Here is a 16,789-nt window from a genome sequence, read left to right as displayed (position 1 = left end):
GTAAAAACACAAGAACAGTCCTACCATACTGTCTAAACTGGGGGGGGGGGGTGGATCTATAGCCCCTCACCTACGCTAAGTATGAGCACAGCATACTAAGCCTAATCTGCCCTTCGGGTTTTCCCCTGGGAGAACATCATCTCTCATACCTGATGGAAAGAGGCCTGAGGTCTAAAAATACACAGTCCCCATCTGGATCAGGGCTCAGTCGTCTAAGCAGGTAGCTGTAGTGAAGCTTGCAGCAATCAGCATACAGTTGTGGTCCACTGGCTGGAATTTCCCTATAACGTGCTTGGGACTAAGGGGTGTTTTATAATAAAACAGCTGAAGTTTCTTAGACATGGTCACCGCGTAGGAGTGTGTTGTTTTCTGTGAATGAAGGAGACACAGCATACCACGTATGTCGGCAACCCTATCTGACTGTAGCCTTGGAGAAAGCACAAAGTGAACTATATGTCCTACCAAGAACACAATCCTTTCCTAGGCGAAAGAACAACAAGATAGAGAAAAATAAGACAGCACCGCAAACAAAGCTACTGCTAGAAAAATAAAAGCAATGCTTGAAAAATATAGGCGGGTAGAAGTGCACAGCTGCAGACCTAGGTAGCTAAAACAACAAGCTCAAAACATGGCTAAAATAGCTACACAACAATAGTGAGGTAAGTGTGATGGATCTTGTTGACCAGAAACAGAATTAGTGGGACAAGGGGGAAAAGCGTAAGTAAATATCCCTGATCAATTGATCCCTAGAGCCCTTGGATCGAGGGTGTGGGTACCTGGATGCAAAGTTTGGGCATTTTGCGGGTTCGCTTGTTGCGAAAAGGTCTAGGTCTGGGGTTCCCCACGTGAAAGTACTGTTCAATTACTTGTGTGTGAATCTCCCTTTCGTGTATTTCTTGCTGCATCCTGCTTAAGAGGTCAACTAGTCAGCTGTGTATCCCTGGGATATACTCTGCTAATAGGTGAATGCGATTGTGAATTGCCCACTTCCAAATTGTCTGTATTAGAAGGGACAATTGAGATGAGTGTGCCCCCCCCCGTTCTGCACATAATAAATCCTATAATACATTGTCATCATGTTGTCTGTCCTTATAAACACAGTCTTGTGTGTGATCTGTGGTTGGAATGCTCTGAGTGCTAAGAACACTGTCAGCAATTCGAAGTGGTTTATGTGGTAAGTCTCCTGGACTGAGTCCCATTCTCTCTGTATAGTAAGATTGTTTAGATGGGCTCCCAAACCTGTCATTGATGCATCTGTGGGGATTATGGTCTGTGGCACAGGGTACTGAAATGGCCATCCTTTTAATAAGTTGGTGTGATTCCACCATTGCAGAGAGTTGTAAGTCTGGTGGTCCAACAACAGTAGATCGTGAAGTTGACCCTGTGCATGAGACCATTGTTGTGAAAGACACTGTTGTAGGGGTCTCATGTTTAAACTGCATTAGGTACTATTGATATGCACGATACCATCATTCCCAATAGTTTCATAACAAATCTTACTGTGTAAGTTTGATTGTATTGTAGCAGCTTAGATATGAGACTGTGGAACGCTTGAATTCTTTGTGGGTCTCGGTAAGCTAATGCTGACTGAGTGTTCAACCATATCTGGGAGCAATTCTGTATTTGTGCTGGTTGAAGATGAGATTTCTGGTAAATGATTGTGACCCTAACTTGTGTAGGGTATTGATTGTGTATTGTGTGTTTTGTTGACAGTTTTGAATGGTGCTGGCTTTTTTGAGCCACTCGTCTAGGTAGGGAAAGACATGTATATGCTGTCTTCTGAGGTATGCTGCAACCTCTGCTAGACATTTAGTAAATACCCTTGGTGCTGTTACTCCAAAGGGTAGTACTTTGAATTGGTAGTGCTTGCCTGCTACCACAAACCTTAAGTATGTGTGGTGTGCTGGATGTATGGGAATATGGAAGTAAGCATCTTTTAGATCTAATACTGTCATGTACTCTTGTTTTTGCAACAAAGGAATGACGTCCTCAAGAGTGACCATTTGGAAATGCTCTGAGAGACTGTATTGACTGAGGGGTCTGAGATCGAGGATTGGTCTGAGAGTGCCATCCTTCTTTGGTATGAGGAAGTATAGAGAATATACTCCGCCCCTTGTTGAATTATATGTACTACCTCTATCGCACCTCTGAGTAGAAGTGATTTTACCTCTTGTTTTAGCAGAATGAGGTGTTCTGGAGAAAGCCTGTGTGAGCGAGGGGGGAATATTTGGTGGAGAGGAGTCCTAGGCAGTAATCATTGTGGATAATTGATAGTACCCACTGATCTGATGTAATGTTGTGCCATTGATGGTAGAAATGTTGCAGTCTTTCCCCACAGGAGATGTGTGCTGTGTAGGGATGCAAAGAAAGTCACTGCTTTGATGAGGTGGAAGCACCTCTTGTGGCAGTAGATCTCCCCCTACTTCTAAAGCTGTATCCTCTATAGGATCCTCTGAAAGACCCTCTAGAGTAATGCTGCTGTCCCTGCTTTTGTTGGGACATAGAGGCCTCTGATGTTTGGGGTCTGAATTGGGGATATATATATATATATATATATATATATATATATATATATATCTATATCTATATCTATATCTATATCATGTTTCCATAGAAAAGGCGTTTTTGACGTCCCTATATCTTTTGCACCATTTGACGAATCTTCACGAAAGTTGGGGGTGATGAAAAGGGGGCGGGGTCAAAAAAGTTGTGTTTCCCATGTTAATTCCCATAGGACCTTTAGACCTTAGACACTACTACAGCTCGAACCACTGGACAGCATTACACTAAATTTGGGTGAAAGCTAGCTTTCGGTACGCAGATTGTGCTTTCGCTTATTTGGTGTAAATAGGTTCAGTAGTTTTGGAGATGTTAAAGGGAAAATAAATTTGCATCTCTCTGGCCATGACGACTTTGCGAAAGACAAGCTCGTGCAGGGAAATGCATAGCTCTGATTGGCTGCCAAGACTCCAAACCAGGAAGTGTTGGCAGCCATCTTGGAACTTTGCTTCAGCTGAGTCCACAAAAAAAAAAAGCGAAAAAACTGAGAAGGGTCGAGGTAGAAACACTCAGCTGTGGTGGGGAAAAAGCATTTTCTTTTTTAAATTGGCAAATTTATAGGTCGTTTACATTTCTGATGCAGGGGGCCCTCTGCCCTCAACCCCCCCCCCCCCCCAAACCACCACCACCACAGCCCTGGCTTCCACCACCGCCCCGGGGCTTCAAACAATTGTATGGGGGGCCCTCGCACAGTCCCAATGACCACCACCTCCTCATGGCTTTAAATCAATAGACTGTGGGGAGCTGCCTGGTCCCCCCCCGCAGACCCAGGAACCAACACCTCCCCAGGGCATTTCTCAAAATATGTGTGAGCGACCCACCCTCCAGGGCAGCCTCCTGCTGTGTTCCAGGGTGCCCAATCCCTGGACAAAAACTGTGTGCTGTGGCTTGGCTGCACCTTAGACAGCTGCCGCCAAGTCACAGTAAACACTCTGCTCACAGAGAGTTAGAGCTGTCAAACAGCTCTCCCCGCTGCGAGCAGAGGTTTGCAGGTCTCCCTGCCCACGGAGATGCAGGCAGGGAGACAGAGGAAACAACTGCTCTCGCTCTCAAAGAGAGGGAGATGCTGTGATATCAATGCTGGCTCCCACAGGAGAGGGGGAGCCAGCTGGGACAGTGCGGCCTTCAAGACCCCCCCCCTCCCACCTCCCCCACAGGCCTCAACATTATGACTGGGTGCCGTTGGGGGTGGGTGGCACCCAGGTCACATGGCCAGGCCCAGGGCCAAGATCAGCCTGGAGGGGGGGTCGTGAGACGTTGGATTGTTAAAGGGGTTGGCAGCAGGGACAGTCCGCATGCCAGGCCCTGCAGCCAATCCCTGCTGTGCACAGCCGAAGGCAGTGTTCAGCTCAGGGATAGGTGGTTATAGTGGTTGGCCCCTCCCTGCAGCCAGGCAGGCCCAGCAGCCAACCCCCGCTATGCACAGTCAAAGGCCGTGCGAAGCATGGGGCTGGGTTGTTTTAGGGGTTGGCAGCGCTCTGCGGTCAACCGCCACTGCGCACAGCGGGAGGCTGTGTGCAGTGGTGATTGGATTAACATATAGTAATGAAAATTACTTTATGTTAAAAAAACATAGAAATTCACTGAAATAAACAAACGCTACAGGGATGTTATAGTTAAGAAATAGAACTAAAAAAAACTTTAGAAATTCACTGAGAAAAACAAAGGTTACAGGGACCTTATAGTTAGGTTTTGTATTTACTCATACAAAACCACAGAAATTCAGCAGTTATATTTAGAGTTCTTTCAAGTAACTATACCTCGCACCCTAAGGTAACTATAACTCTCTCCCTCGCCATGCACTGTTAATTACCACAGATATTACAGCCATCATGAAAACGTCTATAACGTCCTTAAAACTATAAATGAAACATTAGCAGCCAAATTTTTGAAGAAAAAGCTGTGCATGGCGAGGGCACAAGTTAGTAACCTTAGTGCGCGAAACACTGATTTCCGTCCATACTATGCTTGCCCACATTCCTTTGGTGGATTGCCGCAGTTTGTGGTAGCTTTTTATGAATGCTGCAGGCCTGGCGAGCGATTGCCTTACTAGTGAAAATTCCAGCCAGACTTGTTTATATTATCTTACCATTAGTTTGTCCAGAAGGTCAGCCTCTGCACCAAATATTATTTCTATGCCATATGAAAGGGTTGGTAATAATTTAGCCTTCATAAATCATGCCAACGGTTTAAGATTATGCCCCCTTGCTAGTGTTGTAAAGGCATGATTGAGGGCCTGAGCTTTTGCCTTTATCGCCTCTCTTTGGGGTGCGTAGGTGTGTCTTGCATTATCTTAACCCCTAGGTATACATACGTATCAGTTTTTTATCTACCCATTAAGATGCCATCGGCGATTAAGGGCTATCACTTTCGTTTTGGTACTATTTACATCCAGTTTGTTGCTCCCTGCATATGACCCTAGACATTTCAGTAGTCTCTGTAGGCCGATTCTAGTATTACTGAGCAACAGCAAGTCGTCTGCAAAGAGCATGTTAGAAAGCTGACGACCGCCAGTAGGAAATAACATTTGTTATCTGTGAATCTTGTTTGGGGGTAGTGAATTACATTGTTTGGCTGTGTGAACAGAGAAAGATGTACCACCAAAGGTTTTTTTTCCCCTTGTATGCTGGGGTTTTGAGGGGAGATGCCAATCTGAAGCAGAGTTTCCCCGAGTTAAATGTATTTGGAAACGTTATTCCTGATGAAAAGTGGTCCTGTTCCATGTACTGCTTTGTGGGTAGTACAAAGCATCTTGAAGAAGGATTATCTGGCAACTGGTAACCAATAAAGGGCACTCAAGGCAGAGGAGATGTGGGCTTGTGGCTTTACATGTAGGAGTAGTCTGGCAGCAGAGTTCTGAATTTTTGGTAGTCTTTTCATACTTGATAAAGAGGATCCGTGGTAGAGGGCTTTGGCGTAATCCAGTCTGGACAGTACAAGAGAGATAGTGGCTTGGACCTAGTGTGGAAATCCTAGGTGGAGGAAGATGCGCCGCAGAGTTTTCATAGTAATAAAGCTTGATCTTGCCAACTTACCCACTTGGCCTTTGATTGATAGCTTGGAGTCCATTTTAGTTCCAAGGTTCCTACTTACTGGGATACTTTACGAGGTGGTCCCAAATCATTGAACCAGGAGCAGAGTGGGTCATCATTTTTCCAATCACCACATGAGTATTTCAGTTTTGGATGCATTCAATTTGAGATGGTTCCATGTCATTTACAGTTTGACAGTTCTGAGGCAACTGAACAGTTTTTGAGTTTCCAGTTTCTTTGGGGCTTTCCAGTTTAACAGCATTTGTGTGTCATCTGCTTTGTTAAAGCATGTGAGCTGAAATTCATAGATCATTGCCGGTAATGACTTCCTGTAGCTGTTGAAAAGCATGGGTGAGATGATAGAGCCCTGAGAGACTCCTGCTTTTTTGAAGTATAGTTTGGATGAGAAAGGGAAAGTATGGATGACATTTATTCTGTTTTGCAGTTAGGATATCAGGCTTTGGATGTTTGTGTTGGTTGTGTAATGATTTGCCAGTTTTTCAGTAAATTCTTGATAAATGGGGTGAGTTCCTTATGTGCATTTAGGTTTATGAAATTCTGTGAGATTTTTAGAAACAACATTTATTTGCACATTTAGCTATTTCAGTTCTGATTTTGTTTTTAGCTTTTTTTGATCGCTGACTTGTAGATTTTTTTTAAAGTTTGTTTATGTGAAGTTTATCTTGATTATTTATATTGTGCCATGCGCAACTTTGCAATTTGTATTTTTTTCTTTTTTTAGTCCTACATTCATCCAAGGTGCTGGGTCTCTTTTTGTCCTGTTTTCTTGTTTTTAGTGGTATTAGGATATCAAAAGCTTCCTGGGGCCACTGATAGTTTTTAACTGAATTTATTGCTTCTAGGTCTGTTTTGGATGTTAGTTGCATTTCTAGGGATTCAAAATGGTGTTTGTACCTTGGTTGTTACACATTTGCATGCAAGGTGGCCTTAAATGTGCTGATTTGTGGCTTTTTGCGTTGGAAAGCTATCAGATGATGGTCAGACCATGTGACTGAAGTAATCCTTTGAAAGGCTACTAGGTCTGGATTCGCAAAAATGAAAATTGGGATGTGCCCAGCGATGTTTGTGGATAATCTGATGTAGGTTCTGTGTCTCTAGGCCAGATAGGACAGTTCTTGGATGGGGCCGACTGTGTCTGTCAAACCATACGCTTAGGTCACCAAGGATGCATAGGTTGGAGTGTAGTATCATAAGGTGTGAAACTGTGTCTAGAAACATGTTTGGGAATGTTGCATTGCTAGGTGGTGGTCTGTAAAGAAGGAGGAAGTTACAGAAATCAGTTACATCTGGTGATGGGGCTTTGTCTGGGGGATGTCCTCAGCTTTGGTGTGAAATATTGTTGCTTTGAATATAACAGCCAGTCCACCTCCTCTTTTGACTATGTGATTATGTGTGACAGTTTGATAGCCTGGACGAATGGCTTTATGTAATACTGGAGCCATGTAAATTCCCAACCATGATTCAGTTATGAAGAGTAAGTCAGATTGTGTGACAGCGAGTAGGTTTTCAATTTGATGTTTTGGTGGTAGTGTGACTTTGTTCTCAAGAAGATCGAGTAGTAGTCTTTGAACTAGTAGCAGGTGTATCACAAGGGTTGGTCTTAATAGTATCAGAATGGCAATAATGTTGTTTGTCTATATCGTAATCCTAGACCAGCAGGCTTAGACGGTATTCTATTGGGTATGTGTGTGCACGTGGTGGAGATGGTGGTTGTAGGAAAGTAACTACATGGTTACCCTCCGCATTTGTGTCTGATATTGATGTGAACTTTGATTGAAAGTGTGCCAGGATTCTGCTAACCTGTCCCCACCACCAGTGTTCTTTCCTCGAGGCACCTTTGCTGAGCCGAGGAAGTCACGCCCATAGGAGCTGTGACCTCCTCAGCCCAGCAAAGTTCAGCTCAGGTAGCCAGGGGTCTGCGCAAATTGCGTATGTCTCACTCCTGGCTGTCTGAGCTGAAAATAAAGAGTGTCTGTCAGGCTGACCTTTGTTCAGCCTGACAGACACTCTTCATGAGGGGCAAAAGGTGGTGGGGGGAGGCCCTTCTGCCCTAAAGGACGGGCCACGTCTGGGCCCACAACTTGACGACATTCCAATGGAACAAACCTTGCTCCGTTTGGATATACCTCAACATGCCAACTGTGAGTGCTCTCCTTTGTGAAGTTAAAACTATCTTACCAGAAATGACGCCAGCAGCTTGAGTTTATTCCTGATGGAGAGGCTCAGATCCAGATTTTAGGTTGGCTGAAAGACTAAAACCCAAAGTGCCCTGTACTCAAATATGGCTTATGGGTGTACCACTTGCATCTAAAGCTTCACCTGAAGAAACTCTATGGTCAGAGTTTAAACTCCGTGAAGGGCAAAAGCAGATCTCCAGGCACTTCTGTGTACTAAGAACAATTCAGGAGACGGAATTACAAATGTAAGCATTCTTGCCCTTACTCTATGTGCAACTGCATCACCCCTTTTTAAGTTATTGGTTTTTCATTTATTTTTTTGGTCTTTGGTAAGCCTCCTAGAACTTCCAGGTCTGAGTTGCTTTCTAACTGTTGAACATTTTCTCGTTACTGGAGACTCCATTACACAGTGTTTTGCAGAGTGCTGAGGTTCACAGCAAACTCTTTGTGCACTTTAGATCGAATTCCACGTTTGTGCCTCAAAGGTATGTCACTGTACACTTCTACTTTTCCTTTCTCATGATGCAGAGCATGTTTTACTTTTGTAGTTCCAGAAGTAAACTTTTGCTAATAATATTGAAAATGTCTTTCTTTCACTTCCCTAACATGGAAAGTTAGATGTCAGGAATGTGCTTATCATTAGGGAATGCAGGGTGAGGCAAACATGAAAAAAATATGAGGGGAGAGGAGACGCTCATCATAACTCCAAACATTTACATTGGATAAAACGGGCTTCTCTGGATAGACTTCTAGCCAACCAACTCTTGGAGCCGGGACACAGGACACTCCACACTAGCACAAACATATATGTAAGAACAACCATAACCAACACATTCATCTGTTTAGTGTAAAGAACATGCTTTCACCGAGCACTAAGCACTATGCATTACCAACATAAAAGCTGGACAGCCCAAAACGTCTTTGCAGTTATTTGGACTCCAAGATTAAAATTCGGCTAAATGCAAATAATCCCCACTGTAAATCATTTTCTCCATACCAACCTTAAGAATAATGCTCAAGTCCCTTTTGTTTAAAATCAACATCCGTTTTGACCTAGAGTGTGCAGTTTTGACCTGGAGTGTGCAGTTTTGACCTGGAGTGTGTACCCAAGGGCTCACTGACTAGGAGGCCCTTTTTTACTAGGAAAATTTCAGATAGAGATTCTACTAGAAGAAGAGACTTTATCAGTTTCTCGACAAAGGTTTCTTTGGGGGTAAATACATTTGTTCAGACTGCCAAAATCGAACATCCTTTCTACCTCAAACATTTTTGTGCTCACTCCTTAAAGCATGATTTCTACTGCTGCAGAAAGCCCCTGAACCATGTTTTGAAGGGCTCCGACTCCATTGTGACTGAAATAGATACCCATCTTCAGTCTCATTGACGATAGAATGCAAGGAATCAAGCTACATCGACTACTTCTAATAGTATATTCACCATTATTTCTTGCCAACCCGCCATTGCAGTGCCAGGGTCAGCTTCAAAGGGCTATATTCTGACAGCTTGGAAAGCAGTTAAGTCATATTATGCTTACTGCTGGACTGTTCTATCTTTGAATCAAAATCCTCCATCCACTCTTGTTTTCAATCAGCCGTCAACATGCTGCAAATGGAACAGGATTCCTGTTAAAAAATGCTGGTAGGGAATACAGAGAAGTGCTCCAGTTTAAAGAGGAGAGCAGAAACTTCAGTAGGACACAATCAGATAGCTTTGCAACATCAAGGAACTCGCCATTACGGAAATTGGTAACTAACTGCACTGCTAGCTCTTCTTGTGGTGCCACCTATGGATTCTGTTCCTTAAGAGTAATACATTTTAAACGTGTGTCAGCTTCCTTTCTATGACATCATCAGAATCTAGTGGTCTGATATTTCCTGAGATTTCATCAATTACATGGACCATTTTTTCCAAGCTACATTGGAAATCCAGAAGATGCATGTAAGGCATTCAAGGAACAATTTTTGTAACAGAAAATAATTGATAGGTATGTATATTCACAGTAATTCATCAAAGTACTGTACTACCTTACTTAATACTTAAACATACTAAAAACAAATAAAATGGGAAAGAAAAAAAGACAGTGCACATGCAGACATTGTACTCACATAGAACATTGATATTTCTTCTCTGTCAACAATACCAGTAACATTTATCTCTCCAGTCTTTTCATTGATGATAAAGAGACCATAAGGTGGCTCAGTCACTCCCCTGCCAGTGACTCGATAAGTAATTCGACCCAGGTACACGGTTTGATCAGATTGAATCTAGAAAGGAAAATTAGTCAGTACGTTTAAGGAAGAATACTATTGCGCAAGAGATAGCGGAAATCAATACAGAATTTCATTTTTTGGGTTAACCACACATTTCTCAGCATAGCAAACAGCATGTATTTTAGTACTCATTCAAGCAGTAAGGTTTAGATTAATAAAACCTCTGTATTATTCTACTCCTGCTCCAAATACAGCAGCAGCAAAGTAACTTACACGAATCAAGCATCCTGCACACACTATTTAAAATTATAATGCAAAACAATCTCTATGACTGCTGTTTACAGCTGTTCCTCTAAGCATAACTGTGTTTTTACACATTTTTCAAGGTATAAGCAAGATATAAGCAATTTTCTAATTCTTCATTTACAGTGGCCTTGGCTGGCATTAACCTAGATCCAGAGTACTCTATGTAGATATTTCACTTTGCAGGGAAACTGTGTAGGTATTTTCCAGTTCATTTTACGTAACATACTTATATTATGTCGCATTAGTGTATTAAAAGTTGATGTTTGTCAGATAGGTAGGAACTGCATTTGGAGTTCAAACATTGGCTCCTCCTTTCTGCAGCGGGGTTGAGGGTGGGGTAGGAGGAGTTATTATTTACTGCCCACTATGTTTGACAGGAGCAGGCATCTCTGCAGGTGTGACACTGTGGCACTTTTCATGCTCAAACAGCTCTCCTACTGGCTTATTCGGTTGGAAAGCTGCTCTGTGAACAGTGTACTTTCTTTAGCTTTAGAACTAAAGTACTGTCAAAAGTATGAGACATGTTTCTGACTAATCGAAAATAGACTTACAAGCCCCTAATCAAACCGGAAATGTGTTTAATGGCTATTAACATTGGTCTTTGGTTGTAGATAAACCATGGTCTCCTTTTGTATACAAGCATTACTAATGTACAAGTTACTTACCTTCGGTAACAAAATATCTGGTAGAGACATATTCTAGTTGCAGATTCCTTACCTTAGAATTTTCCCCCAGGCGTCAGACTGAATCCGGAGATTTTTTCTTCAAGCAATACCCTGGCGCGTCGGTAGGTGGCATTGGTCGACTCCGCAGGCGTCGTGGTCGCCGTGATGATGTCGGGAGTAGTACATAGACGCCGCCCTCGCGCAGTGACGTCAGTTTCTTTTAACGACTTTCCACACCAGAGCGCAGAGACGCTAAGAACACTGTTATTGGGGCACCAGAGCTAAGGACCTGAAAGGGGAGAATCCCTGTCCCTAGAAATCAGTTCGCAAGCGGGAAGGATGGGTGGGCCGTAAGGAATCTGCATCTAGAATATGTCTCTACCAGATATTTTGTTACCGAAGGTAACTTGCATATCTGATAGAGACTTCTAGTTGCAGATTCCTTACCTTAGAATAGATACCCAAGCAATGCCATCCTCAGTGGTGGGCTGCTAACTAAGATCATACTAGAAAGTCCTGCAGGACCGAACGACCAAAGTAGAAGTCCCAACGGACCGGACGGTCCAGGCAGTAATGCTTAGCAAACATGTGCAGAGACGCCCACATAGCTGCCTGACAGATATCCAGGACAGGAACTCTGCGTGCTAATGCAGTGGATGCAGCAGTGGCCCTGGTAGAATGAGCCCGCAAGCCGCCAGGAGATTGCTTTTTCGCCAAAGCGTAGCACATTTTGATGCAAAGAAGCACCCATCGAGAGATGGTACGTTTCGGCACCGCCTTCCCTTTCTTCTCACCTACATAGCCACCCGGAAGTCTTTAGTACGATTGAGATAGAACGCCAACGCTCTTTTTGGGTCCAGACGGTGGAGTCTCTCCTCCTTATGGGAAGAATGTGGGGTTGCGTAGAAGGTAGGCAAAGTGATGGACTGGCCTACATGAAACGTTGTAACCATCTTAGGAAGGAAGGAAGCCCTAGTGCGTAACACCACTTTGTCGGGGTGCACGGACAAGTACGGAGGCTTTGAAGAAAGGGCCTGAAGCTCACTCACCCTGCGAGCAGAGGTGATGACGATGAGAAAGACAGTTCTGAATGTGAGGAGCCGTAAGGGACAATTATGCATAGGCTCAAAGGGAGTACACATCAAGTAAGTAAGCACAAGATTAAGATCCCACTGGGGCATGATGAAGGGAGTGGGAGGAAATAAGTGGGTGAGCCCCTTTAAGAACCTACTCACAAGAGGAGATTTAAAGAGTGAGGGCTGATCAGGAAGCCTAAGAAAGGCGGAAATGGCAGACAGATATCCCTTAAGGGTGCCCAATGCAGAGCCCTGCTGGGCTAAGGAAAGAATGAAGAGAGAACCTCTGAAAGAGGGGCAGATAGGGGGTCAACAGATTTGTTGGTGCACCATGCTACAAATTTATTCCAACAACAGGCGTATACAGTTTTAGTCGATGGACGCCTGGCTGCCAACATAACATTGCAGACTTCGGGTGGAAGGGCAAATGCCGTCAACTGTTGCCCCTCAATCTCCACACATGAAGGCGGAGGTTGGACAGGTTCGGGTGGAGGACAGTCCCTTGCTGCTGCGACAGAAGATCCGCCCGAAGAGGCAGTCTGAGTGGAGGATCAATGGACATGCTCAATAGCTCTGGATACCACACTTTAAGCCCAGTCTGGAGCCACCAAGATAACTTCTGCCTGATCGCGTAAAGGTGGCCGAAGTTCCACTCGAGACTAAAAGCGTCTCCAAGCGACTGCCGCCTTGGAAAACTCCAACGCGCAAAATAGCTGACATTGCGTGTTCTCTGCGGAGGCGAACAGATCTAACCAAGGCTCTCCCCACTTGAGAAAGAGACCTTGCCCCACCTCCGGACTCCATTTGTGATCGACAGTACGTCGGCGGCTGTGTTTGTCTGCTCTGGCGTTGAGAGCCCGCCAGATGTTGAACCATCAGGGTAATGCCGTGATGTTCCAGCCATGTCCAGAGGCGTAGGGCCTCCTAACAAAGGGTCCAGGACCCTACCCCGTCTTGTTTGTTGGAGTACTACATGGCGGTAGTGTTGTCTGTGAACACCTGCACTACTTTCCCTGTGAGACAGGGAAGGAATGCTTTCAACGCAAGTCTGCTCGCTCTGAGCTCCAGCAAATTTATGTGGAGTCCCGACTCCGCCGGAGACCAGAGACCTCTGATCTCCACCTCTCCCATGTGGCCGCCCCAACCCAGAAGCGACGCATCTGTCACTATAGAGAGATCTGGGTGGGGAAGGGAGAGGGCTCTGCCAGTCACCCAATTGGGATTCGAAAGCCATCACTGCAGGTCTTTCGCAGTCCCCTCCGAGATCTGGACCATGTCGGCGAGATTCCCCTGATGCTGCGCCCACTGGAACTTCAAGTCCCACTGCAGAGCCCGCATATGCCACCTGGCATGTGTTACTAGCAGGATGCAGGAGGCCTCAGTCTGTCTCACCGAAACCCAAGACCAAGGCTAAAAGATCAGAATCATCGCCTGAATGTCTTGGACTCGCTTTTGGGGAGGATAAGCCCGAAACTGCACTGTGTCCAGAACTGCTCCGATGAAAGGGAGCATCTGAGAGGGAGTTAGGTGTGACTTCGGCACGTTGATAGTGAACCCCAGCTGGTGCAGGAGGTATGGCATAGTCTGGAGGTGTGAGACCATTGCCTGGGGCAAAGGTGCCTTCAACAGCCAGTCGTCTAGATAGGGGAAGACTGAGACCCCTAACCTGCACAGATGAGCAGCAACCACCGCCATCACTTTCGTGAACACCCGAGGGGCACTGGTAAGGCCGAAAGGAAGCACGGTAAATTGAAAGTGCTTGTGACCTACCACGAATCGTAGGTAACGTCTGTGGGCAGACAGAATGGGGATGTGGAAATAAGCATCCTGCAAGTCCAACGCTACCATCCAGTCTCCTGGGTCCAAGGCAGACAGAACCTGAGCCAGGGTGAGCATTTTGAACCTCTCTTTCTTGAGAAAGTAGTTCAGGTCCCGAAGATCTAGGATAGGGTGCAAGCCTTTGTCCTTCTTTGGTATCAGAAAGTAGTAGGAATAACAACCATAACCTACTTCTGGCACAGGGACACTTTCTATAGCTCCCTTGGCCAAGAGAGCTGCGACTTCCTGGCGGAGAGGCACCAAATGATCCTCCGTAAGGGGATGGAAGGAGGGGGGCATGTGTGGTGGTGCAGATTCAAAGGGGAGGGAGTAGCCCTTCCGAATTATTTGCAAAACCCACCCGTCCGTGGTTATTTGTTCCCAGTGGGGCAGGTGATGGCGGATTCTGGGGACGGACTAGGAAGGTTTGGAGGCTGCTGCGGGAGCAGAGGTGGCCTGCACAGACCTCTGGTTCCCTGTCCCACAGCCACGTGGGATTCCGCGTCCTCGGCCATATATAGGCTGGCCAGCGTGCATGGCCCGGTGGCTGGGTGAGGTCGCGACAGGGCGCCCCTTCTGTGGCCACGAAAGGGACGAAAAGCGTACTGTGGGGGGGCGTGTGACGGCCAAAAGGCCAAGGGACCGAGCCGTAGCCCGGGACTCCTTGAACCTCTGCAAGGCCAAGTCTGCTTTGTCTCCGAAGAGACGGGTGCCATCAAGGGGCATGTCCATGAGTGACTGTTGGACATCCCCCGAGAAGCCAGAAGTACGTAACCAGGCATGGCACCGTAAGGCCACTGTCATTGCAACCGATCTGCCCAGAGAGTCGGTCGTATCCAGCCCACAACAGATTGTGAACTTTGCCGCGTCTCTCCCATCTTTGACTGCTTGGGAGACAATAGCACGGGCCTCCTCCGGTATCTGTGGCAGGACCTGAGCAACCGTATCCCACAGTGAGTGGGAATAACGGCCCAAAAGGCATGCGGCGTTCACAGACCGCAGCGTGAGGCTGGAGGAAGAAAATAACTTCTTACCAAATTGTTCCAGCCTTTTGGATTCCCTATCCGGGGGTGCGGAAGGGAACACGCCAGAAGAAGAGGACACCTGGATAACAAGACTCTCAGGCGTAGGATGTTGGGACAGGAACTTCAGGTCGTTCGGCGCAGGGTGATGGCAGCGAGCAATAGTCCTGTTCACAGGAGCCCCTGTGTTGGGTTTGGACCATGTACCCAAAAGGACGTCAGTGAGGGCTTCATTAAATGGGAGAAGGGGTTCAGACGTAGAAGCCCCAGGCTGAAGCACCTCCGTCAGGAGGTCAGACCTGAATTCGACAGTAGGTAGCTCAAGGCCAAGGACCTCAGCCGCCCTACTAACCTCCATACAATAGGTAGCTCCCTCCGCCGTAGCCACGGTAGGAGGAGACAGCATGCCAGCGTCAGGAGAAGTATCAAGACCACTGGCTTCACCCAAGTCTTGTGCCCAGTCTATAGTAGGGTCTTCCTGGTATTCATAAGGGTCCAGGGACCCCCTCCAATTCCTCCCCGTATTCGTACCCATAGGAAAATGGGTCAGAATCCGACCTCCGGCGAATGGGGCCCACCGAAGGCGATGCCGGCTGCCGCTCCGACTCTGAGCCGTCGGGAATGAGAATCGGGTCTACGTCGATAGTGGGCACTACAGACGTCAGGAGCGTCGCTAAACGACCTGGCGCCGGGGAAGGCCTCGACTCTGCGACCGGCGTCGGTGCGGATCCATGCATGGATCCGGAGGCAACCTCAGTGGTCAAGGCCGAATCCGCCGGCGCGGAACCCAAAATCCCCTCAGGCAAGCTCCTTTGGGCCTGAAGGCGCCGTATTGGGGTCGGCAACCCCAAAGATGAGGCGCATGGCCTCGTAGAACTCCTTCAGTTGGGCGGGGGTTGGGGAAGCGTGGAGTCAACCCAGACGTAGTCTCCGAGGACAGAGGCCTAGTTCGTGGAAGCTTGTCCCGCATCGCATCGGCCGAGCGACGGGGTGAAGTCAGAGAGCGATGGGACTTCTTCAACGATGACTTCTTAACTTGACCCGAAGATTTCGAAGAAGACGAGTGGTGATGGCTCCGCGACCAATCTTGAGACCTTCCTCTCGAGCGAGATCAGGACCTACACAGAGTCGAGTGCCGGGCCGCCATCAGCTTTAGGGACCGCTCCCTCAAAGCCTTCGGATGCATGGCCCGGCACTCGGAGCACGACTTCGGGTCGTGGTCGCACTCGAGGCACCACAGGCAGACAGGATGAGGGTCCGTCACCAACATCATGCAGTGGCAGTCCTCGCACGGTTTGAACCCGGTCTTCGGGGACATCCTCGTCGCACCAAAGGTCGCACCAAAAAAGTTCAACAAAACGGTTGAATTCGGCCAAAAAATAGCCGAGGGTAGGCCTCTCTCGGATCAGCACGTGGCGCGAAAAGAAAAGAACTGATGTCACTGCACGAGGGCGGCATCTATATACTACTCCCGACGTCACCACGGCGACCACGACGCCTGCGGAGTCGACCGATGCCACCTGCCGACGCACAAGGGTACTGCTCGAAGAAACAAATCTCTGGATCCAGTCTGACGCCTGGGGGAAAATTCTACAGTAAGGAATCTGCAACTAGAAGTCTCTGTCAGATATTTTTATTATTATTTCATCACAGATTGCTAAAAAGGCACAAAAAAATAAATGGGTGTGGATTGGACTTCAATTTAAAGTTCTGACATGGTCGAGAATGCTGCCTTCCAATATATGATGAAGCTACTATGTCGATAGATTAAGCAAACATCTCTTCTCTTAAAAATATATACATAGAAGATTTGGCTGCTCATGAACAAGGCCCAGATGCAGATGGACTTTATCGGGAAACGGACGGTGTAGACTGTTGCGGAGATTGATGGTTTTTCAAAGAA

At 46.6% G+C, this 16,789-nt stretch overlaps 1 protein-coding gene across 1 annotated transcript in view; it reads right to left on the bottom strand.

Moving 5' to 3' along the window:
- Positions 1-16,789, bottom strand: part of DSG2 (desmoglein 2) — a 439,785-nt gene that overhangs the window by 304,360 nt on the left and 118,636 nt on the right. Inside the window, exon 4 of the mRNA XM_069220070.1 lies at positions 9,895-10,053. Within this exon, the coding sequence (XP_069076171.1) occupies positions 9,895-10,053 (159 nt within the window). The remainder of the gene's footprint in view (positions 1-9,894; positions 10,054-16,789) is intronic.

This window comes from Pleurodeles waltl, chromosome 2_2 (assembly GCF_031143425.1).
Source record: "Pleurodeles waltl isolate 20211129_DDA chromosome 2_2, aPleWal1.hap1.20221129, whole genome shotgun sequence".
Classification (NCBI taxonomy): Eukaryota; Metazoa; Chordata; class Amphibia; order Caudata; family Salamandridae; genus Pleurodeles; species Pleurodeles waltl.
The sequence above is the reverse complement of the archived record's forward strand: the minus strand, read 5'-3'. Positions and strand labels throughout refer to the sequence as shown.